We start from the raw sequence: 24,121 nt of genomic DNA on the forward strand, positions 1-24,121 counted from the left end.
CTAAGTCCCAAGTTTCCTCCATCTTAATTATATCTAATAAAAGATTTTTTTAAAATATATTAAATCTTCTGTGCTCATCAAATGAAAGCAATCGCCAGTTGCCCAGACCTCTATTTCCCAAAAAATAAAATAAAAAATACAGTATTTTTTTTCTTTTCAAATTATGGGAATCTCAGCCCAGCGACCTGGTGCTGTTGCCCTTGATTTTGCAGAAATGCGCATCCCTTGGCAACATTATTTCTTTGCATGTGAATGCACGATTGTCATTTTGGGCTGCACCGTCCTGAGCGGGGAGAGGGCAGTACTTAAATGTTTAAAATCATGCAAAATTCAGATGCTCCTCTGGTACTCCCCCCCCCCGCGCCGCGCCCCGCCCCGCCTCGCGCGCTATGGCGCATGGAAGAGAGTAACTGTTCTTCTGTTTGGTCTCTTTGTCTGGAGGATGCGAGGCGACTTTGGATGCTGAGGAGAGGCGGGGTGTGGGGAGAGATTACCTCATCCTATGCGCCCTGAGCCAATGGTTTTTCTCCTCCCCTGGTTTCTCCAGGCAGATTGGGGGTGTCTCGACCAACCGCAAAAAGCCTTCGCCCGTCCCCATGGTGACGAGGTTGTATATAGGGAGCCGCGTTGCCCTGTGTGCTACAGGTTCTCTTACATCGACCTCCTAAGAGTCGCGCTGTAAGAAAGCAAAAACCCTCCTCGGCTCCCGTTTGATTTCTCGAAGCTCGGCAACCAAGAGGCAGATATGGTAAGGGCCAGCGCCTCTCGGCTGCGGGGGGGGTTTCAGAGGAGGGGGGTGGGACAAAGCGCAGGCAATCCTGGCAGCATTTCTCCTGGCCCGCCCCAAGCCAATTCTGCTTTCTTCCCCATCTTCTGGGCTTGCTTTGTCCCTGCGCCTCTGCGGGGGCTCTTTTTCTTCCATCGGCTCGCTGCTGCTGCTGCTGCCGAGCTGTGGAAACGCAGAGAGGCTGCTGGTTCCTCCTTCTCCCTTCCCCTCTGCAAAAAAAAGGGGGAAAGGACGAGCTGTTGTTCTCCAAAGCGGCAGCAGTACATCTGCGAAGCCTGATGCAATGGCTTCCCCTTAGCTGGGAAAGGCGAGGCAAGGGTGGCTTCCTGCCTGCGTAGCGCCGGCTGCGGGCTTGCGTCTCCATCTCCAGCCCTTCCCAGCTGCGGATGCGCATAGGAGGGAGGAGGAGGAGGAGGCAGTGTCAGCGGGGAAGCAGCGGTACCAGCCCCAAGCAAGCCTGTGCTTTAACCCGAATGCAGGGGCGCAAATGGAGCCATCTGCAATTCAAAGCTGCTCTCCTGACTCGGAAGGAAGTGGGGTGGAAGTCGAGGGGGGGTGTTATTTCACAGGATGTAAACCTGATTAGACTTGGGGTTATCAGTGATTATAAAATTAAAACCCCTTTTTAAAAAAAGAATCCAAACAAACAAGGCATACTAAATGCAGCGGCGTAGCATGGGTTGCGGGCGCTCGGGGTAGGGCACGCCTGCCCACTAGACCAACCCGCCTGCCGCCACGCCTCAGCTGCGTTGCGGGGGCACCTGATTGCGCCCCTTCAAAAATGTGGGGGCCACGGACCACCACCCGCCCACGCTACGCCTCTGCCAATGTTATGGGGTTGAAGCTTCGGGATTCCACACCTCCCCCTTGGAAGTAAACGTGTTTCAGTAGCAAACAAAAGCAATAGGTTTCCATCTGAAAGAAAATACTCAGTATGATTGATTTCTGCGCCACTAGCGATTCCGCAAGGGGGCAAAAGTTAGCGCCAGTGCAGCAGTCGTGGGTCCTGGGGGGCGGCTTATACCGAAGCTTTCTTGTCTTCTGCTACAATCCTGCGCTCTAGGAAGAAATGCTAGAGGCAGGGGAGCTTGCTTCTGAGCAGAGAAGCATGCATAGGCTGGGGGGGAGGGGGCGGAATCGCCACCAGTTCAGGAGTTGTCAGCTCTGCCGATTTCTTGTGCGCAGAAGGGATCATCTTGGCAGAAGCCACGCCTTTGCATTGCTCCAAGAGATTCCGCATAAAGAACAGCATTGTTAAGCGAGGAATCTGTGTTAAGGATGGGGAGCAGCCGGGAAGAGGGGGTGGGGGAGGGCAGGGCTGGGGACCCACCGAGAATCACGTCGGTTGAAGTGGCAGCTCCTTCCCTCTCCCCCCTCCCCCTCCCCCTCCCAGCCCACAGATTGGTCTGAAGGCAGAAGGCGATGGCTGAGACAGCAGACAAAGAGCGTGGCTCCTCTGGCAGATGTGACCAGAATAATTATTGAGAGACAATAATGCTGGAGGGCGGCTTAACTGCACTGGTTGCCGTTTTCGAAAAGCACCCTCGCCGTTGTGGTGTTGCAGATAGCTTCCTATACATTTCCTGCTCTGGAACGACTCTTTCGCTGCCCCTGAAACTTTCCCAATATAATAAAAAGATACTGGGACTTTAAAAAACAACACACGCATCCTCAATTTTCATGGGAAGAACAGACAGCAGCATGCCCTCCTTGGCAAGAGATAGGAGGTTTGTCTTCTGGTCCAGACACCCCCATTGATTTATTTCATTCCCAAGCATGTTCTCAGCCGGGGTCAGAGAAGGGAAAATTGGCAAAACGGTATAATGAGATCATGCTGGAAATAGACTCTGCTGTGTTAATCCATCACAGAAGGCAGGCTCCAGCAGTCAGCGTGGGCGTAGTCAGCAAAAATAATTGACCAGAATGGGTGTACCTAATGCAGAAGAATACCCAGTATTCCTGGGCAGGGTGTGGCATTTCTTGGTGTTCCCTATGGGCTAAGGAATAAATCACCTCAAATGACTAAATGTCCCTGACAGCAGTGGAGACAATACCTGGGATTGGGCACATTGTGCTTGCAAAGTGAAGGGAGGAAAAGACTGACGATCAACCCAAGGATTCAAAGGACTTGGGTCTTCTGAAAATTCAGGCATTCGCTATGTGCCATGTAAGGTTGAGCATTCTTGGATAATACGTCTCCAAATCTCCATGAGCAACAAAGTTGGATAGTGAATTCACTGGGATTCTTAGCATCCAAGGAACAATAGGCTGGGTGTGGCACCCTTGCCTCATTAACAGGTATGCTACTAGAGCATTTAAATGTCACTGGGTTCTCTTCAAGGGGATTAAGGTGGCTCTCTCACACTGTTTTTTAGTTCCCATTTGAACAAGGGTTTTTGAACAATGGGCTAGCACCTGCTGCACAATTTTTGGCTTTTGTATATATAAATAACTTTTATTAAATTTTCTGTTCTACACTTTAAAATACTCATTTAAACATCCTTAAAATATCAGTGACTTCCCTTCTTCTCTTCCCATGGTTCATTTTGCATATCAAAAACCCCTGCATATTTTACAAAAACTAAACCATTCAGTATTCCATTATTGCATCCATCAAAACTTATTTACACTCTTGAATTTATCTTAATGCTTCCAACGTTTTCAAATGCACACAATTCCCCCCCATGTATTCAATAAACATTTTCCAATCTTCTCTAAACTTATGTTCTTCTTGTTCTCTTTATCTGTGTGTTAAGACTGCAAGCTGCCCATACTCTTGTCAGCTGAAGTTGCCATTCTTCTTTATCACAATTATTGGCTTTGTCATTCGCTGACCTTTGCTTTTCAACCTTGTACGCATCTCCCACAGAACTGGTTGCCTGTGTTTCTTCTATCGATGCCCCGTTGACAGGACTGAGGTAGCAATTACGGGTGTAGCATATGAGCAGAATCCTAAATAGCAGGATTCTTAAAAGAGCACCCAAAAGCAAATTCCAATTAATACATATATGTGCTTCTTTTTTTAAAAAAAAGATATTTATTGAAATTTTAAAGGTTATACAGAAAAAGAAAAAAAGCAATAGCAAAAACAAAACACAAACAGAAAAAATAACAGATATAAAAAAGAAAAAATACAAAACTAAAAACTATTTAAAAACAAATAAAGTTTCGTTCCCTTATTTTCTTATAACTTACTTCCCCGACCTCCTCATACCTCCCCTTTCTGTATTCCAGTTTCTAATTATTAATTCAGCAAATCCTCTCCCTTGATTTTCATTTAATTTTTAACCTTTCTTTTCTTTTTACTTAATCATTACAGCTGAAAACCACTTAATTTCTAAACCAACATCATTCTAACATTCATTAATTTTGCAATATTTCCTAAGATAGTCCATAAATTTCTTCCAATCTTCTTCCGCCGTCTCTCTTCCCTGGTCTCGGATTCTGCCAGTCATTTCTGCCAGTCCCATGTAGTCTATCACCTTCATCTGCCATTCTTCCAAGGTGGGTAGATCTTGTGTCTTCCAATACTTTGCGATGAGTATTCTTGCTGCTGTTGTAGCATACATAAAGAATGTTCTATCCTTCTTTGGCACCAATTGGCCGACCATGCCCAGGAGAAAGGCCTCTGGTTTCTTCAGGAAGTTATATTTAAATACCTTTTTCATTTCATTATATATCATTTCCCAGAAAGCCTTAATCCTTGGGCACGTCCACCAAAGGTGAAAGAATGTACCTTCATTTTCTTTGCATTTCCAACATTTATTATCATATATGTGCTTCTTCTTCACCTTTAGCGTGAGTGCATCTCCATCCACGTTGGCCAAGCCGGAGTCCAGATTGGCAATGCCTGCTGGGAGCTCTACTGCCTGGAACATGGCATCCAGCCTGATGGGCAGATGCCCAGCGACAAGACCATTGGGGGAGGAGACGACTCCTTCAACACTTTCTTCAGTGAGACGGGAGCTGGAAAGCATGTGCCCAGGGCAGTCTTTGTGGACCTGGAACCAACTGTGATTGGTGAGCAAACAAGGCACTTCTAATAGCTTTCTAGCTATGCTTGTGTCTCCAGGAGGGATGCCAGAGGTCTTGATGCTTCCACTTGCTTCTCTCCGCAGATGAGGTGCGCACTGGCACCTACCGCCAGCTCTTCCACCCCGAGCAGCTCATCACTGGCAAGGAGGATGCGGCCAACAATTATGCCAGGGGCCACTACACCATTGGCAAGGAGATCATTGACCTGGTCCTCGACAGGATACGGAAACTGGTAAACATGCTTTGTCTAATGGAAGATTTGTGAAGGATAGAAAACGGTGCAACATGATCGTATGTTGCTGTTTTGTTTTCAGCCATATAACAAATATCAGTAGTTAAAAGAAGATCAACATTGATATTAGCTACTAGGTTAGTATTGAAAATGCAGATATACATTAATTATTCTAATGTTAGGGATTACAAAGTTAGCTTGACATTGGAGTTACATTGAAGATCAAGCTAACCTACTTGAAGAGAATATGTATACCGTAAATCATCCTAATAGGTTTATGGGGAAATGGATGTTTCTTGTAATGCTTTTGAACAGGAACTAAACTATTATTATTTTTAAATTCCATTTTGCAAAATTCTAAATATGCTCACTGGGCCAAAAAGCTTGGCAACACAGAATGTCATGAACTAGATTGATACACGTTCACTTTAAGAAGCTACATAAGTAGACAGTCCGTTCTCATCTAAACAGAATGGAGAGAGAAAATAATTTTTTATTTACATTAGCATCAATTTATCCCAACAGGCCGACCAATGCACAGGTCTCCAGGGCTTCCTGGTCTTCCACAGTTTTGGTGGGGGCACCGGTTCTGGGTTCACCTCCTTGCTGATGGAGCGCCTTTCCGTTGACTATGGCAAGAAGTCCAAGCTAGAGTTCTCCATCTACCCAGCTCCCCAAGTCTCCACAGCTGTCGTCGAGCCCTACAACTCCATCCTGACCACCCACACCACCCTGGAGCACTCCGACTGTGCCTTCATGGTAGACAACGAGGCCATCTATGACATTTGCCGCAGGAATCTTGACATTGAGCGCCCCACTTACACCAACCTAAACAGGTTGATAGGTCAGATTGTGTCCTCCATTACAGCCTCCCTGCGATTTGATGGTGCCCTGAATGTAGATCTGACAGAATTCCAGACCAATCTGGTGCCCTATCCCCGAATCCACTTCCCCCTGGCCACCTATGCCCCAGTCATCTCAGCTGAGAAAGCTTACCATGAACAGCTTTCTGTAGCAGAGATCACCAACGCTTGCTTTGAGCCAGCCAACCAGATGGTGAAATGTGACCCTCGTCACGGTAAATACATGGCCTGCTGCCTGTTGTACCGTGGGGACGTTGTTCCCAAAGACGTCAACGCTGCTATTGCCACCATCAAGACCAAACGTACCATTCAGTTTGTGGACTGGTGCCCCACCGGTTTCAAGGTTGGTATCAACTACCAGCCCCCCACGGTGGTCCCCGGGGGCGACCTGGCCAAAGTGCAGCGTGCCGTCTGCATGCTGAGCAACACCACAGCCATTGCTGAGGCCTGGGCTCGCCTGGACCACAAGTTTGACTTGATGTATGCCAAGCGTGCCTTTGTCCACTGGTACGTTGGGGAAGGGATGGAGGAAGGCGAGTTCTCGGAGGCCCGGGAGGACATGGCTGCCCTAGAGAAGGATTACGAAGAAGTGGGTGTGGATTCTGTCGAAGGGGAGGGTGAAGAGGAAGGAGAGGAATACTAAAGCAAAATGTCACAATGGTGCTGCTCTTACAGGGAAATTAAAGCTAGTTAACAACATTCAGGTTTTGGCCTGATCAGTTAATTTATGTAGCCGTGTTCAGAAACCTTTGTTTGCCCTACAATAACTGATCTGTGCCCTAAAACATGAAGGTTTTTATTACAAGCCCAGGCCATTTAATGTTGTGGGTTTGAGAATAAAAGGCATTCCCTGTCCTAGAAGATTTGTGTCTTTGTCTTTATTCTTAACACATGCAATATTTATTTTTTGAAAAATATATTATATTGGGCATTGATTGGGGGCACATTCCTATCCAGTGGTACCTCGGTTTTCAAATGTAATCCATTCTGGAAGACCATTCGACTTCCAAAATGTTAAAAAATCAAAGCATTTACTTATGGAAAACTCAATACGGAATCCGGGTGGCATGTTCAACTTCCGAAAAGTGTTCAAAAACCGAAGCAGTTACTTCTGGGTTTTCGGCATTCTAAAACAGAAACGTTCAACTTCCGAGACTTTTGAAAACCGAGGTGCCACTGTATTTGCAATATACTAGCCCTGGGTGTACTCTATGATTACGCTAGCCTAAAGGCTGCCTTGTCCAATGAATGATGAGCCCGGGAGCAGAGAGGGAGACACCCGCAGTTTGAAACCACCAGAATTGCACACAGGAAAAGCAAATTTGCCTTAGTCCTAGTCACTTCGAACAACACAGCTTTCTAGCTTTGCTTCTTCACTGCCTCACCCCCTGCCTGTTTCTGCCACACTTGTATTGAGGGTATCCAACATGGTGCTCACTGCATATATTACCGATTACAATTCCCATAAGCCAGGGTCTCCAGCTGTTTTTGGACTACACATCCCATCATCCCTGACTACAGGCCCTGCTAGCTAGAGATATAATGGGAGTTGCAGTCCAACAACAGCTGGAGACCCAAGTTTGCAAAGCCCTGCTGTAAGCCTTGATCATTGGTTATTCTGAGTGGGACTGATGGGAGTCAAACAATAGCTGGCAAGTACTATGTTCGCTGGGACGCGGGTGGCGCTGTGGGTTAAACCACAGAGCCTAGGACTTACTGATCAGAAGGTCAGTGGTTCAAATCCCCGTGATGGGGTGAGCTCCTGTTGCTCGGTCCCTGCTCCTGCCAACCTAGCAGTTCGAAAGTACGTCAAAGTGCAAGTAGATAAATAGGTACCACTCCAGCAGGAAGGTAAATTGTGTTTCCATGCACTGCTCTGGTTCTCCAGAAGCAGCTTAGTCATGCTGGCCACATGACCCGGAAGCTGTACGCCGGCTCCCTCGGCCAATAAAGCGAGATGAGCGCCGCAACCCCAGAGTCGGTCACGACTGGACCTAATGGTCAGGGGTCCCTTTACCCTTTACCTTACTATGTTCGCTACCCCTGAATAGCAGCTTCTGCAACTTGTACATACTACAGCAGTATGTAAAGTCAGGGGATCAGAAGAACCCCCATATTCCACCAGCAGCCCATAATTTGAGCACTGCTAGTGAGGGAACGGTCCAAAGTTTTTCTTACAGCCAAAGCTTAGCTTAATTTATTTTATTAAAATGTGTTTAGGATGCCTTTCACCCTACTATCATTCAGGGTGCTCAACCTCAGAAGGCTAACGCAAAGCACTTGCAGTTTATCTCCCATGTAGTCACAGATGCAAACACAGACGATTCCTATCTGCTGGTGTTTTTACTTTTAAAGGTTATTTGCCTAGCTACAATTCTGGCAAACGCTCACCCTGGTGTGTAATTCCCATTGAATTCAGTGGGCCTTCCTTCTGAATGGACATGTATGGGATTGTAATGTATTTTGCATTTTTAAACAACAACAAACAAACCCTACCATTTCTGCTCCTCTGACACAGAAGAGAACAAATGTTTTAAATAAATAATGAAAGGGAAGTAAGAAGCAGAGTGAAACTGGAGATGGGGAAAGCTGAGAAGAGTAAGCATGCCATGAGAGAATAAACTCACATGTGCTGTGAAAATGTCCAGCCCAAAGATCTACACCAAGTCAACATGCCTCAAATAAAAAGAAGAGATGTCAAAAAGAGGAAAACTGTTTTCAGTATAATACTACTACTACTACTACTAATAATAATAATAATAATAATTTGTTATTGTTATTATTTATACCCTGCCCATTGCACTCTGGGCAGCTCCCAACAGAATATTTAAAACATGATAAAACATCAAACATTAAAAACTTCCCGAAACAGGGCTGCCTTTTATTTCTTTTTCAAAAACAATAATTACAAGAGAGTGGTTTTTTTTTAAGCATGCTATAAGTTAAAGTTAGGGATATTATATGATACTTCCAAATAGCAAACTTACCCCCATTAGCTTTGGTGATATGGTTTTATTTGTGGCAGATAAATACCTCATTATTTGCTCTCAGGTGTGTGTAGATTCCTAGCATGTTTTCCAAAAAGTATTGTAAAACGATGCTAGCGTAGACTGCTATTGCTACACATTTCAACACATTTATTCACGTAGAGATGGCTTTAATGCAATGCCATGCTTAGGGACATTTGAAGCTGCCTAACACCAAGTCATATAACCGACACTGGCTGGCAGCAACTTCTCCAGGGTTTCAGACAGGAGGTTTTCCAGCCCTACCTGCAGATTGTGGGACGCGGGTGGTGCTGTGGGTTAAACCACAGAGCCTAGGACTTGCCGATCAGAAGGTCAGCAGTTCGAATCCCCGCGAACTGGTTCCTGCTCGGTCCCTGCTCCTGCCAACCTAGCAGTTCGAAAGCATGTCAAAATGCAAGTAGATAAATAGGTACCGCTCCAGCGGGAAGGTAAACGGCGTTTCCGTGCGCTGCTCTGGTTTGCCAGAAGCGGCTTAGTCATGCTGGCCACATGACCCGGAAGCTGTACGCCGACTCCCTCGGCCAATAAAGCGAGATGAGCGCCACAACCCCAGGGTCGGCCACGACTGGACCTAATGGTCAGGGGTCCCTTTACCTTTACCTGCAGGTGGTGGGATTTGAACCTGGGACCTTTAGCATGTAAGGCATGTGTTCTGCTACTAAGCTATGGCCCTTCCCAACCCCACATGTCCCAAGCAGACTGGGATAATGGGGCTGTGCTAAAAATCCTTGAGCTTATGTGGAACGTTTTTAAACAATGATGTGACCATGCTCATTATTGCTATTAACTTTGGTTGATGAAGTGACGTCACTCACTGGAGATGACCATATGACAGTTCTGCCTTTTGCATGGGTAAATACAAATATTGCTCCCAAACTAGTATCGAATCACACTATTTTTTCTTTGGGAGGGAGGATTGCTAATTCTTTGTGAACAGATGGGCACAATGTAAATAAATATAATAATACTGGCCTGCCCTTACAGTGATGTTGCAATGATATGCTTTGAGCATTTGAGAGAAAAGACAATATTATTGGGGGATGCCGTCCAATTCCCAGAAGACTTGTGTTTAGCAATATATGGAAACATGGCTGCTGGGACAGCGGTGCTGAATCGGTGGAGACAGCGAACAGGGAAGAAGCTCAGCATGTTGGCGAGAAAGGCTTTTATGTATCTAGCAAGCCATGCTGTAGCATCCATTCAGGAGCAGAGGACTACAAGTGTTTAACAAAGGGACTGTTGTTACGTTACATATACAGTATATGCTCATTTTACAGGACCACATTCTTTCTTTGTTTATATGCATGTATATATCCAAAGCAGCATAGACTTGGCTTCTCAAGTGCCCAAGTCTATCCTCTTTGGTGCATATCAGTTTACCACACACAATATTTTATTTGGACCCTGATTCAGTGATGTGGAAAGCAACCGAATTGGGCTTGGACCATTGTGGAGGCTCTTGCTTCACCGCAGATCCAAATCAGAACCTCACTTTGGGTAGGAAGAACCTGAATTTTCTTGTCTTGCCCTTATCTCTTGTTAAGATCTTTGATGGAATGAGAACAGCCTTTAATGTCCTAAGAAACTGGAAGGAAGTGATAGTGCTAGGCAGTAGAGGAGAAAGGTGGGGGTGATCTGCCCCTTGTGTCATCCCTGATGGGGGTGACATCGCCCTGGGAAGCTCCCTGCCGCTGGCACACACCCCTGGTACACATTTCCCCGCTGGCACACCACTGAGGTGACTAGCCCTGCCCCCGTAGGCTGCTTCTGGTGCTGTGGCAGCTAGCTCCGCCTCTGGTGCTAGGTCTTTGATGATGGACACTGTGTTGAGAAAGGGAAGCATTGGGAGGGGGTAGCTAATGAATAATCTGCACATAGCCAGGTGGGCAAGCCACACCGGCTAGTTATCTATAAATCAGACGTTTTTGGGCAGAGTTTTTAGGACAGGCTCGGGCACAGCCTGACGGCCATGGGGCCATGAACACTGAGGCTACCTGGGGGAGTCACTTTGCCGCTTCTTGAGGGTTTCCAAGTGGTAGATTGAAGTGCTTGCTTGGTGTGTATATAGTGCTTGCTGCTTAGAATAAAATCTTTATTATTATAAATCTTGTGACGCGGGTAGAGAGTAAATAAGAATCTGTAAGAAAGGATGTTAATTGTGAAAGCCGATGTAGGGAAGGAAGGAAGTCCGGGCGCGATAATGTGCACGGTAAATAAGTAGACACAAAAATGTTGAATGTAAGAGTATATTCTTTATTTTTGTTTTGGAAAATCAATAAAAAGCATTTTTTAAAAAAAGAATAAAATCTTTAATCTTCTCACTCACTTGCATTTTGTATTACTTGTGAATCTCATTTCAAAAGAACCACCTTGCATTTGGCCAGAAAGGGGTGAGGATGTTTCACAGAGCAGAAAGGCGTCGGATCTGCATTGCGCAGGGGAGTGCAGTGAACAGGGGCAGAGATGCCGCATGGTTGCTGGGTGAGAAGACAGGTCTCTTCCATTCTACCTGCACACACAGACCGTGGAGCCGGCACACAAGGCAAAAGATGGCCTTGCAAGGAGGTTTGCCTTGTTTCCCTCCCATCCTTCCTTCCCCGCCCTCCCTGATTTTACAAAAATGTAAATCCAGCTTCATACAATTGTCATCCAGTACCCACAGCCGGGAGACCAATCTCTGAAACTTCCCTTCATTCAGTCCCTTCTCCAGCCTTATATAGGGCAGCAGAGGAGCTTTTGCTTGGCAGTCGTGCGTATTTGCATCTTCGCAGCCTTTGCTGCTTTTGCCCAAGGGCCGGAGAGCAGAGCCAGTCCCAGTGTCTCACGGTCTGCAGCAAACCCCAGAGATATTAATATCGTCGTGGCTGCCGCAGTTTTCCTCTGCAAGATGAAGCTGCAGCCACGCACCGCACTGCTCAGCGTCAGCTCACCCCCGCTCTGCAGTTCTGTCTTATTATTTATGGCATCCGGGACATTCCTCACTCATGCTCTGCATTTGGCTCCCCATCCTCTTGTTGTTCCAGCGCCCTTTTAATCCCCTTGCACATGGCCGTGTTGTTTTTGCTTTTCCGATCATCTCTATCTAGGACAAAGACTGGGGCTGAGTCTTTCTGATTCTTTTTTCATTAAGGAAGGCTTATCGACCTGTGATGACGCTACAACAGGTTGGGCTAAGGTCAAAATAAAATCAAAATGCAACTGCCCTGGCCTTCCTTGAATTCCAGGCCTGTCTTATAAATCACTCAGCAGATACAAGGGAGATGGGGGAAGATACGCATATTGTATCTCAGCCAGAAAGCATGCGAGTTATTTGACCACCAAATATGCTGAGAAGCCCCTGCAGCTGTCGCCCATTTGTCTCCCAGACCCACCCACCCAATTCCAGCAGGATAGAGATCATTCTGAAGTCGGTTTTTCGTTTTAACGCCACAAGCGATATTTTGCACCGTGCATTTCAATGCTATTTTAAACAATGCGATGATGGAATTGTCCTAAAGAATATAAGCCCTGGGTTAAAAACAGAGATTTACTGGGGAAACTGTGGTTTGGGGAAGGTTTGTTGAAGATATGGCAAAATGCAGCCCCATTTCTCTGCTTCGATTTTCAAACGTGGGGGAGGGAGCTGTGTACAGCTTTTATGAATGCATGTGTCTGCACACACGATTCTACTGGCGACCTGCAACTGTTGTGTCCCAGACAGACGGCTTAGATAACACATTATAATCCAAAAGCGCCAATGTATCCCTATGGGGACAATAGGATGTGAATAAAAGGGACAGTGGCGCCATTCGAATGGCCTCATGTCCCCCCCCCCCCGCATTTCCTCCTACAGAATGACCCTTTGATCCTCTACCAAAAGCAAAGATTGTTGAAGGATCAGGGCTCTCTTATCTCCCTGGGGTGGGGAAAGGAGGACTGTTTTGTTACATCACTCTATGAACAGTTGTTGTTTTTAAATAAATAAATAAAATACCCTGTGATCGGGAAGTCTAGCCTCATCGCATCGAGAGTTTTCGATGCAAGGAATTCAGTTGGGTGCTATCTAAGAAGCTTCAAGCCTGTCCCCCCCAAAAATGAAGGATTCGCCCTCGTCGGAGAACAGGAAGACTGGATCCCGGGGAGCCCACACACCTCGCCGCCTCCCTCTCTTCCCCCAAAACCCATCTTCCCAGCGAAAAGGGGGGACATTGGTTTCAGCCAATCACGGATTGTGAGCTCACAGACGGACGTGCCCGGCTGCCCAATGACAACCTCGCAAGCAGAAGGATTATCCTAAATGCATAGCCAAGCCCAGCTTCCCCCGCCCAGCCCTGGGAGGGAGATGTGCGATAAAAGCAGCCGGGCGGCCCCTCCTTCTCCCATTCGGTTACTTACATCGACTCTTAGCTTGTCGGGAGAAGTAACATCCCTGCTTTCTGTCCCTTCTTTCCTTCTCCTGCTTCCTGAAGCCCTTCCTCGTCGACATCATGGTGAGTGAGGCGAGGCAGGAGGAGGAGAAGGAAGCCGGAGTGGTTTTGGGGGAGAGAGAGAAGGGGGTGCTTATTTTTTTTTGCAAAGGAGTAGATCCAAGGGTGGGGCGCCCCTCCGATGTCCAGGGAAGCGTGGGGCGAAGGGATCGGGGCGGGTGGGGGAGTATCCGGGGGCCGGACTGGATTCCCCACTAGGAAATCCACCGGCGATGATGGCTGGCTTAAGGCTGGAGCGCGCGCGCGCAAGGATTACGGGATCCTCCGCTTGGAGAGTCGGGGGGGGCTGGGGAGGAGGTTTTACCTTAAGGGACATAAGCATCGAGAAACTGGGGGAGCCCAAGGGACAGGCAGCTCGCCCATAGTGGCTCGGGAGAGGATGTGAAGTGTCTCCTGGTGGAGAAATCGATTTGGATCTTGGAAAGGGCACATCTGAAATAACAAAAACGCGAGGCGCTCGGTAAAGAGGGGGCTGGAAAAGGATCGTGGCAGAAGCCGGGCCCGCCTTGGATCTCGGGAGGGAAGGTGGTGAGGTTTTCTTTGGGGGGTGGTGCTGGAGAACCAGGGGTGGGGCGGAGAGAAGGTTCTAGTCTGGGTGGCCAGGAGCTGGTGGTGGGCCTGGAGGAGAGCGATGATGGAGAAGGGGGGAGGTGGGATCTCAAAAGACGGAGGTACTAATGGGGGGGGGGCTTTATTTCTTGCATTTTATGCCGTGCCCTGCACGGTTCCCCCCTCCCCCAATTTCACCCTCCAGCCAGGTGGGTTCAGCTGAGTTGACCGGGACACGCGATGCGAAGCCGGGTCAATCCGGATTAATGGCAGGATTGGAAGAGTGTGTGTGTGTGTGATCGTGATCGTACCATTTAGGTCAGAGGCAGCCCTGCTGCTGCTGAATTGCAATTGCGGGAACCTAGAGTGCATCAGGTCGGCACCGACTAGATGGGCCATAGGGCAAATCCAGGAAGGGTTTTTTCCCGTCTGGAGGTGGGAATGCAAAAGGGCTCCCCCCGCCACTGCGAAATAGATGCCAACTTCTTAATAGGATCTGAAGGCTCTGCATGGATTACCTCCATATCCTAAAAGCCCTTAACATACCGTCTCCGTTATCTATTGGAATAGACATTTTTGCTGATGCCACTGGGGGAAAAACTACTGGGGCCAAGGCTTGCATCCCAATTATTATTATTATTATTATTATTATTATTATTAGGAATTGCAAGCCTTGTCATCCGAGATGCGTGGGAGGGATTTTGCTAATTTCAGTGGGTTATTCGGATTTTTATTATTTTATTTCCACGGTGACGGTGATGGGGAGAGGTTGAAAAGGCGCATGGAGCCCCCCTTGGCTCCTCCCCCCCCGCGCGCCTGCCGTTAACATTTTCCCGCGCTGCGAGGCTGGAGGAGGGGGCTGTTTGCCTTTGGCGGGCGGAAGGGGCGCCGAGCCCGCGCCACGAGGTCTGCTTCCGCTGCAGCAACAGCAAAGACGCAGCAGCTGCTTATACTTCCCTTCCCCCATCGGCGAAGCAGTGCACACATAACATATTCTGTTTCAGCACAAGGGGAGGTTGTTGCTCAGTCGGGGGTGGGGAAAAAGCTCACCAGGTTTTCCTGAAAGTAGCCCAAGAATTTTGGGGTCTTGGAGTTCAACAACTTTTGGAGTCTCCTGGCTTTTACTTTTTTTGTGTGAAATATGGCAACCTTATCCCCTGCTTGCTTCTGCAAATCTCCCTCTCCCCCACCTCAACCTTTTGGAAACGTTGCAGAACATTAGGATTCAGAGCTGTATCTTTGCTATGTTACACCCTCCCCCAGTGGCGTAGCGTGGGTTGTCAGCACCCGGGGCAAGACAAGTAATTTGCGCCCCCTAACCCGTGGATTTGCGCCCCCTAACCCCCAGATGTTGCACCCCCTAACCCCCAGGTGTTGCGCCCGGTGCGGCCGCCCCCCCTGCACCCCTCACGCTACGCCACTGCCCTCCCCCTTTTTATTATTATTTTTGCAAGATTTCAGGGTGGACATAACAAAATCCCTAGTAATAAGGTGCAGTGTGAATTGGAAAGGAGACCTATAGAAAGGCCAATTTAATATTCCTCCTTACAAAACTTCTAGTGTAATTTGTTGGTTACAATTGCTTGTAGTTCATATACTTCTTCCAATCTTCTGTAAAACTGGTCCCGCAGGTTACGAAGTGCTACAAAGTAGATAAAGAATAGAGATATTGGTTGTGCGTTTTAAATGTAACAGGGAAAATAAGAAACATATACCAAGAGATTAGATTGGAAAATTTTCAGACAGGAATGATGGAAGTCCAAAAAGTTGAATAAGATGTAAAAATATGTTTAATTACTGTTGAAAATGGTATGCTAAAAAAAACGAATAAAATTATATATATATATATATATATAAAAGGTCAATTAAATAGGTAACTGGGTGGCTGGAGTTCTGCTTTTACTCAGTAATGCGTATCCAGGCTGGTAGGTCATCGAGTTGGAAGGGGACCACAAGGGTCATCTATCCCAACCCCCTGCGATGCAGGAATCTCAGCTAAAGCATCCATGGCAGGTGGCCGTCCAACCTCTGCTTTAAGACTTCCAAGGAAAGGGAGTCTTGCTGAGCCCTGGGATGCTTGAGGAAAGCCATGGCCAAGGCAGGCCGCTGAAACCAGGGGTTAGCATGACACAAGGGGCTGTCCTGAATAATGGGGTTTAAATTTGGGGTTCCTGGGGCACACTCTGCTACTGCCTAATTTGTCCTGCTTTGAATGTAAAGGTAAAGGGACCCCTGACCATTAGGTCCAGTCACAGACAACTCTGAGGTTGCAGCGCTCATCTCGCTTTACTGGCCGAGGGAGCCGGCGTACAGCTTCCGGGTCATGTGGTCAGCATGACTAAGCTGCTTCTGGCGAACCAGAGCAGCACACGGAAACACTGTTTACCTTCCCGCCGGAGTGGTACCTATTTATCTACTTGCACTGGTGTGCTTTTGAACTGCTAGGTTGGCAGGAGCAGGGACCGAGCAACGAGAGCTCACCCCATTGCGGGGATTCGAACCGCCGACCTTCTGATCGGCAAGCCCAAGAGGCTCAGTGGTTTAACCCACAGCGCCACCCGTATCCCTGCTTAGAGGAAGATTCGAAAGGCATGCTTCAAAGCAAGTGGCACCCTGGGGTGTGTGGTCTGTGCCTGATGAGCACAAGTGGATTGCAGAAGGCATCTGACAAGAATCTACATCTAGGCTTGAGATAATCCTCGCAGCAGGCCGCCAGCAGGTGCTGCAAGAGTGAATTGATTATCGAAGGGTGGGGCTAGCGGTTTCCAGTCTCTGCTTTACACATGGGGAAGAAGCCGATTCCATCGGCTTTTTTCCTTCCAAGTCAGCTGACGGCAAGTGGCGTGACCTGCTGGTTGCTGACTGCAGAGAGTACAGTCACAGCTTTGTGCTGAACAGCTTATTCATGCTGGTTTTTTTTATAGACGGCAGAATTCCCCTCTGTGATTAAGTCTGTCTCAGTGCGGGAACTTCATTAGGCCTGTAGATGAAAGCTAATGTTTTTTTTAAAAATGCCTCTTTCAATATGCAAAACAAAATAAAAAAATTCTTTCCAGTAGCACCTTAAAGACCAACTAAGTTAGTTCTAGGTATGAGCTTTCGTGTGCATGCACACTTCTTCAGATACACTGAAACAGAAGTCACCAGACCCTTCTATATAGTGAGAAGGTGGGGAGGGGTATTACTCAGAAGGGTGGTGAGCTAGGCCTCGCCAGCTGAACTGTAGCAATCTTAACTGGGGCACGACATTGCTCCCGTTACCAGTAAATTCGTGCAATTCTTTTCTTTTTGATCCATTATACAGTGGTACCTCGGGTTACAAACGCTTCAGGTTACAGACTCCATTAACCCAGAAATATTGCTTCAGGTTAAGAACTTCGCTTCAGGATGAGAACAGAAATTGTGCTGCGGCGGCAGCAGAAGGCCCCCTTAGCTAAAGTGGTGCTTCAGGTTAAGTATGGACCTCCAGAACGAATTAAGTACTTAACCCAAGGTACCACTATAAAGCACAAGGTTTCCTTTGCAAAAGTCTGAGGGAGGGGCCGCACATTGTTTGAAATTCCCATTGATTTGGGTGTGTTTTTCCTGGGCATGGTCAGCCAATTGGTGTTAAAGAAGGATAGAACTTTCTTTATGTACGCCACAACAGCAGCAAGAATACTTATTGCAAAGTACTGGAAGACACAAGATTTACCCACCCGGGAAGAATGGCAGATGAAGGTGATGGACTATATGGAACTAGCGGAAATGACTGGCAGAATCCGAGACCAAGGAGAAGAGTTGGTGGAAGAAGATTGGAAGAAATTTAAAGTTTCTTTACAGAAACATTGTAAAATTAAGGAATGTTAGAAGGATGTTGGAATGAAGTTATGTGGTTTTAGCAGAAATGATATAAAGGATTAAGTAAAAATGGATAGTTAATTGGTAAAGAAGAGAATGTAAAATTACAGTATGTTAAGATAAATTATTAGGATAAAAACAAAGATGGAAAGGATTTGCTGAAATACCTAATTGAACTAGAATACAAAAAAGGGAGGTGTGAGGAGGTCAAGGAAACAAGCAAATGAAAAATAAGTTTTGGGAAGGTTTGGCTTGTTTTTTTCTTTTTCTTTTTTCTTTTTTTCTTAATTGTTTGTATTTTTCTGGGTGGTTTTTTCTGCTTGTCTGTATTCATGTGATGTATTGTTTTGTTTTTTCTTGCTTAATTTAGTGTTTTCTTTTTGTAATCTTTAAAATTGGAATAAATATTTTTTTTAAAAAAAGATTTGGGTGTGTTTTGCGACAGGGAATTTCGTTAGCGTGAGCGGCTTCTGAGCTCTGGGCGCAGTACTGCGCCTGAGATTTCAGATTAAAACTGCAGAGCATAAGGAAAGGAGGACCTTTTTCTGCCTCTCTTCTTCCAGCTGCTCTCTGAAGACTGGAGAAGAGACCCTCTTAAGAATATTAGGGGGATGGGCAGGGGAAGGACTAGACAAGGCATGTCCTACAGGTAGATAGTGATCTACCGGTAGATGTAACATTTAAAACATTTAAATTGCCCTGCACCCCCAAAAACTGGGGCTTTCATCATCTCTAAAAAGCTCCACAACTTTGACCTGAACCCCAAAAAAGAGGGTATATCACTGCCAGTCTTTAACTGTGAGTAGATCACAGTCTCTTTGGGGGTTGGCCACCCATGGACTAGACCACGTGAAAAATAAACTTAAGATTTTAGCTGCATTTTCAGCTTTGTGTTCTTGTTATATAAAAAAGCACGCCCAGACATTCCGTTGTTGTGCTAATAATAATAATAAAAATAAAAATAAAATAAAAATAAAATAAAAATACTTTATTATTTATATCCCACCCATCTGGCTGGGTTTCCCCAACTACTCTGGGCAGCTTCCAGTCTAGGTTTAAGATGCCATTTAGCTTCTGACTTTTCTATCTGGGACCACATAATCTTTAATGCAAAGAGCCGTAGAAAAATACAAAAGCAATAAGGACACCTGCTCAGCGCGGAACAGTCCCCAGTGTGGTTCAATAAACTGTGAAGGGAAATGCAAAATGGGTCATGTTTTAGGACTGCTTGGAACATTTCTTCTAATATGAATCATCAAAACTTTATTACCTTTCTCACATGTTACTCTCAAAACTAGTTGGGAACTGTATCTATCGTACAGCTGATCCTGATACATTGTGTTAATACAATCAGAGAACTGCACCCAGCAAGGGCCTTTTCAATGGAAAAGGACATTTAGGGTGGGGCCTCCTTATATGGGGAACTCCCAACACAGGTGTGTCTGGCCTCTAGTTTGAGGTGGTTGGTTCAGACGCCATCTTTTTTTGGCAGGTATTTGTGGGAAGGAGAGACCTGGTCGCTGCTGCTATTAGCAACGTTGTCTTTAAATAATTGAGTTGTTTGAATGTGTTTCTGTTTTATAATGTATCTTACCTAGTGAACTGCTCTGAGACCTTTGGGTGAAGGGTGGTATAGAAACTCAGTCAGTGATCTGCTTAGCTTGTGCAAAGGGTTGTATATAAATCTGTGCAAATGGTTGTATATAAATAACAAACAAAACAAACCTGCTAAATTTTTTCATAAGCTATCCCTCTCTCTCTCCTTGTTGCAGCGTGAGTGCATCTCCATCCACGTTGGCCAAGCCGGAGTCCAGATTGGCAATGCCTGCTGGGAGCTCTACTGCCTGGAACATGGCATCCAGCCTGATGGGCAGATGCCCAGCGACAAGACCATTGGGGGAGGAGACGACTCCTTCAACACTTTCTTCAGTGAGACGGGAGCTGGAAAGCATGTGCCCAGGGCAGTCTTTGTGGACCTGGAACCAACTGTGATTGGTGAGCAAACAAGGCACTTCTAATAGCTTTCTAGCTATGCTTGTGTCTCCAGGAGGGATGCCAGAGGTCTTGATGTTTCCACTTGCTTCTCTCCGCAGATGAGGTGCGCACTGGCACCTACCGCCAGCTCTTCCACCCCGAGCAGCTCATCACTGGCAAGGAGGATGCGGCCAACAATTATGCCAGGGGCCACTACACCATTGGCAAGGAGATCATTGACTTGGTCCTCGACAGGATCAGGAAGCTGGTAAGTAACTTGCAGACAGGTTTTAATGAGGACCTGGGTGAGCTTAGTAGGATAAAGCATTTGAGGGCACCAGTGGAATGATCTCAGGCAGGCAAGCAAGCCCCAATAAGAATTAAGGAGTCTCTGGCAGTGGATGCCAAAGTCCAGCCCATCCTCTCTTTTACTTCCGTTGCTTTATAACCCTTTCAGCTCTTCTGGGTTGGGGAGAAGGTGGGTGAACTCCCCCCCCCCCATCAAACGAAAATCATTCTAAGCGCTGCCTACCTCCTGGTTGCATAGCAACCCTCTCAATGTCATCTATCTCCTCCCCTCCCTCTGCCTGCGAGCTCTCTGAGACTGCTGCTCTATCCGAGTCTGGGAACTCTTGATGAAGGGGGCTGAATTAACCCACTCTTGCTCTGTCTGTGGCTGGCTGCAATCCCTCGTCTCCAGAGTCAGACTCTGGCTCCCTGTGTACTGACATTCCTCCATCTCCAGTGTCAGACTCTTCCCAGGCATTCGATTCAGCCACATCCCTGACAACCAGCATGGTGAGAAGAACCCTTTCTGGGTGAGGTTTTAGAAGCTGGTTATCTCCAGACTTGAGGATATGCAAGGGGAAGGGAATTGTGTGGCCTGAAAGCAGTGATGAAAGGCCATGGATGAGTGGACAGTTCAGCACTAAAGGGTCAGGTTCCCCTAACAAACCCTATTGGTGGAAGTCCTCTGCAAGGTTTCCCACTTGTGGAAAGGGGGTTTCCTGCTCTCCTCAATCCTTAAACCACCGAAATCAACTCGTGTGAGGTTAGGAGAACTCCCAGAACAGTGCATGGTTAAAGGTTACGTCCAGTCAAAGCCGACTATGAGGATGCGGCGCTCATCTTGCTTTTCAGGCTGAGGAGCTGCCATTTCTTCATGCACAGCTTTCTGGGTCATGTGGCCAGCATGATTAAACCGCTTCTGGCACAACGGGACACTGTGATGGAAGCCACAGCATATGGAAATTCTGTTTACCTTCCCGCCGGAGCAGTACCTATTTATCTACTTGCACTGGTGTGCTTTCAAACTACTAGGTTGGCAGAAGCTGGGACAGAGCAATGGGAGCTCGCCCCGTTGTGCAGATTCGAACCACCGACCTTTCTGATCGGCAAGCCCAAGAGGCTCAGCGGTTTAGACTGGCTTCCATCCTGTTGCACCAGAAACGGTTAGTCATGCTGGCTACATGACCCAGATAGCTGTCTGGACAAACGCCGGCTCCCTCAGCCTGAAAAGCGAGATGAGAGCTGCAATCCCATAGTCGCCTTTGACTGGACTTAACTGTCCAGGGGTCCTTTACCTTTTACCTTTACCTTCTTCCCTTTCTTAACTGGCTTTGGAAAGGTAGTGCAAGGGTGGGGGGGGGGGTCCAATGTTGCCAAGGGCTGCCAAAAAAGGCACTGAATGTATTGGACCTCCCTGTTCTAGACCTTCAGAGAACAAAGAGTGAGCCATTTCTCATACCCAAATTCAGCTGCAGATTGGGATTTGTTTTGGATTTACACAGTTCTTTTTTCTGGGGGGATGCAGGGGTACACATACCCCTAAACATTTTGTGAACCTTGGATTTTTGTCAGTTTACTGTATTTATTTCCCCGATTTGAACTATAAAATGGTGAGTTTCTTGAGTCAAAATGAGATTACCCCTAAACATTTTTGAAAGAAATAAAGCACTGTTTAACTTGGATTTGTGAAGGCTTGGAAGTGTGGAGCCATAACAAGCTTCTGCCCACCTTAGCTACCCAAACTCCCAGATCCGTCCTGGTTGTTCTGCCTATGTAAACACTAGCCTCTGCCCTTTGGTGAGGGCAAGCGTATTTAAGCACAAATCACCATGTGAGCGATGAAAGGAATAAAACGGGGGGGGGGGGAATCCTCAGATGAACTGCAATCGGCATGAGACATCTGGGGAAATCTGATCATGAAAAGCAGTCAAGACTTAACTGCAGATGCATGAGGGAGTTTTGAGTAGATAAATGCATGGTTTAGTCTGAGGTTTGCCAGTGAAATGCTATTGATGTGAAGAAGTCCTTGAGGGCTGTGCTAGTAACTTTTACAGTGGTACCTCAGGTTACAGGCGCTTCAGGTTACAGACTCCGCTAACACAGAAATAGTACCTCGGGTTAAGAACTTTGCTTCAGCATGAGAACAGAAATCGCACCGCAGCCGCAGTGGGAAGCCCCATTAGCTAAAGTGGTGCTTCAGGTTAAGAACAGTTTCAGGTTAAGAACGGACCTCCGGAATGAATTAAGTACTTAACCTGCATCCAGTACCACCAGCATCCTTTCAAAACTGCTGCTTCTGCTGTGGCATAACATGCCTAGAGAAGCACAACTGGAGTTTGGTGTTAGTATTGGGATCCAAAACAGTCTTGAAGAGGTCAGTGTATTAGGCTGTTAATTTGTTAAGTAGGGCCAGGAATCAATTTAGTTGCTGAACGTTATTCCTGCCTGTTAAATTTTGTGATAGGGCTTGCTTTGCAATAGACAAGAGTGTTAGAATTTTTAAAAAGTCAGCACTAAATATTGTGTGGTTATTTCTAACAGGCCGACCAATGCACAGGTCTCCAGGGCTTCCTGGTCTTCCACAGTTTTGGTGGGGGCACCGGTTCTGGGTTCACCTCCTTGCTGATGGAGCGCCTGTCCGTTGACTACGGCAAGAAGTCCAAGCTGGAGTTCTCCATCTACCCAGCTCCCCAAGTCTCCACAGCTGTCGTCGAGCCCTACAACTCCATCCTGACCACCCACACCACCCTGGAGCACTCCGACTGCGCCTTCATGGTAGACAACGAGGCCATCTATGACATTTGCCGCAGGAACCTGGACATTGAGCGCCCCACTTACACCAACCTCAACCGCCTTATCAGCCAGATTGTGTCCTCCATCACGGCCTCCCTGCGATTTGACGGTGCCCTGAATGTAGATCTGACAGAATTCCAGACCAATCTGGTGCCCTATCCCCGAATCCACTTCCCCCTGGCCACCTACGCCCCAGTCATCTCAGCTGAGAAAGCTTACCATGAACAGCTTTCTGTAGCAGAGATCACCAACGCTTGCTTTGAGCCAGCCAACCAGATGGTAAAATGTGACCCACGTCACGGTAAATACATGGCCTGCTGCCTGTTGTACCGTGGGGACGTCGTTCCCAAAGACGTCAACGCTGCTATTGCCACCATCAAGACCAAACGTAGCATCCAGTTTGTGGACTGGTGCCCCACCGGTTTCAAGGTTGGTATCAACTACCAGCCCCCCACGGTGGTCCCTGGGGGCGACCTGGCCAAAGTGCAGCGTGCCGTCTGCATGCTGAGCAACACCACAGCCATTGCTGAGGCCTGGGCTCGCCTGGACCACAAGTTTGACTTGATGTATGCCAAGCGTGCCTTTGTCCACTGGTACGTTGGGGAAGGGATGGAGGAAGGCGAGTTCTCGGAGGCCCGGGAGGACATGGCTGCCCTAGAGAAGGATTACGAAGAAGTGGGTGTGGATTCCATTGAAGGAGAAGGGGAGGAGGAAGGAGAGGAATATTAAGCCTGTTCTCCATCACTTCTGCTGCATGGCTCATCTCCACAGTTTTTTCAGCTTACCGCACTTAGCATACCTGTTAACTGGGGGAGTGTTGTCTATGAAAAAGTGCAGCAGTCTTCACTAGGTTATCTCTCCATTCCACTATGTGATTATGTCAATTTTCCATGTCTTTTAAAGTATCATCATGTCTGTGAAATAAATGCTTTAAAAGGATCTGGGTATGCATCATTGAATTATTAGTATTCTCTTAACGCCAAGGGTGTTAAGAGACCGAATGGACCGAAAGTGATGGAAATGCCAGTTCTTGCTTACTACACCATTCAGCACTTTCACTTTCTTTAGAAACTGGTAGGACAGAAAACAAATCTCTTTAACTGATGTCAATAGCCGTTAATATATAAGCTAATATGCAGACTTGTACAGTATATAGCTTATTCACTGTTCCTTTGATGTCTGGACTTTTAAGTAAGGTAAAGGTAAAGGTACCCCTGCCCGTACGGGCCAGTCTTGACAGACTCTGGGGTTGTGCGCCCATCTCA

The 24,121-nt window shown here is 47.0% G+C and overlaps 2 protein-coding genes across 2 annotated transcripts; both read left to right on the top strand.

The window, feature by feature from the left end:
- Window positions 1-386: 386 nt before the first annotated feature.
- TUBA1A (tubulin alpha 1a) lies at window positions 387-6,778 on the top strand. The gene is made up of 4 exons (XM_083727659.1): window positions 387-748; window positions 4,585-4,807; window positions 4,906-5,054; window positions 5,580-6,778. The coding sequence occupies exons 1-4, from the start codon at window positions 746-748 to the stop codon at window positions 6,558-6,560; spliced, it is 1,356 nt and encodes a 451-aa protein (XP_083583785.1). The 5' UTR covers window positions 387-745; the 3' UTR covers window positions 6,561-6,778.
- A 6,426-nt stretch (window positions 6,779-13,204) lies between these two features.
- LOC310839186 (tubulin alpha-1B chain) lies at window positions 13,205-23,795 on the top strand. Its single transcript, XM_083727660.1, has 4 exons — window positions 13,205-13,415; window positions 19,574-19,796; window positions 19,895-20,043; window positions 22,605-23,795. The coding sequence occupies exons 1-4, from the start codon at window positions 13,413-13,415 to the stop codon at window positions 23,583-23,585; spliced, it is 1,356 nt and encodes a 451-aa protein (XP_083583786.1). The 5' UTR covers window positions 13,205-13,412; the 3' UTR covers window positions 23,586-23,795.
- Window positions 23,796-24,121: the final 326 nt, after the last annotated feature.

This window comes from Podarcis gaigeae, assembly GCF_964106915.1.
Source record: "Podarcis gaigeae genome assembly, chromosome: 2".
NCBI classification, from domain to species: Eukaryota; Metazoa; Chordata; class Lepidosauria; order Squamata; family Lacertidae; genus Podarcis; species Podarcis gaigeae.

Bases quoted from the DNA above. Each gene is read 5' to 3' on its own strand.
- TUBA1A (XM_083727659.1), top strand. The intron at 4,808-4,905 runs GTGAGCAAACAA...TTCTCTCCGCAG, and splicing joins CCTGGAACCAACTGTGATTG to ATGAGGTGCGCACTGGCACC. The intron at 5,055-5,579 runs GTAAACATGCTT...TTATCCCAACAG, and splicing joins TCGACAGGATACGGAAACTG to GCCGACCAATGCACAGGTCT.
- LOC310839186 (XM_083727660.1), top strand. The intron at 19,797-19,894 runs GTGAGCAAACAA...TTCTCTCCGCAG, and splicing joins CCTGGAACCAACTGTGATTG to ATGAGGTGCGCACTGGCACC. The intron at 20,044-22,604 runs GTAAGTAACTTG...TATTTCTAACAG, and splicing joins TCGACAGGATCAGGAAGCTG to GCCGACCAATGCACAGGTCT.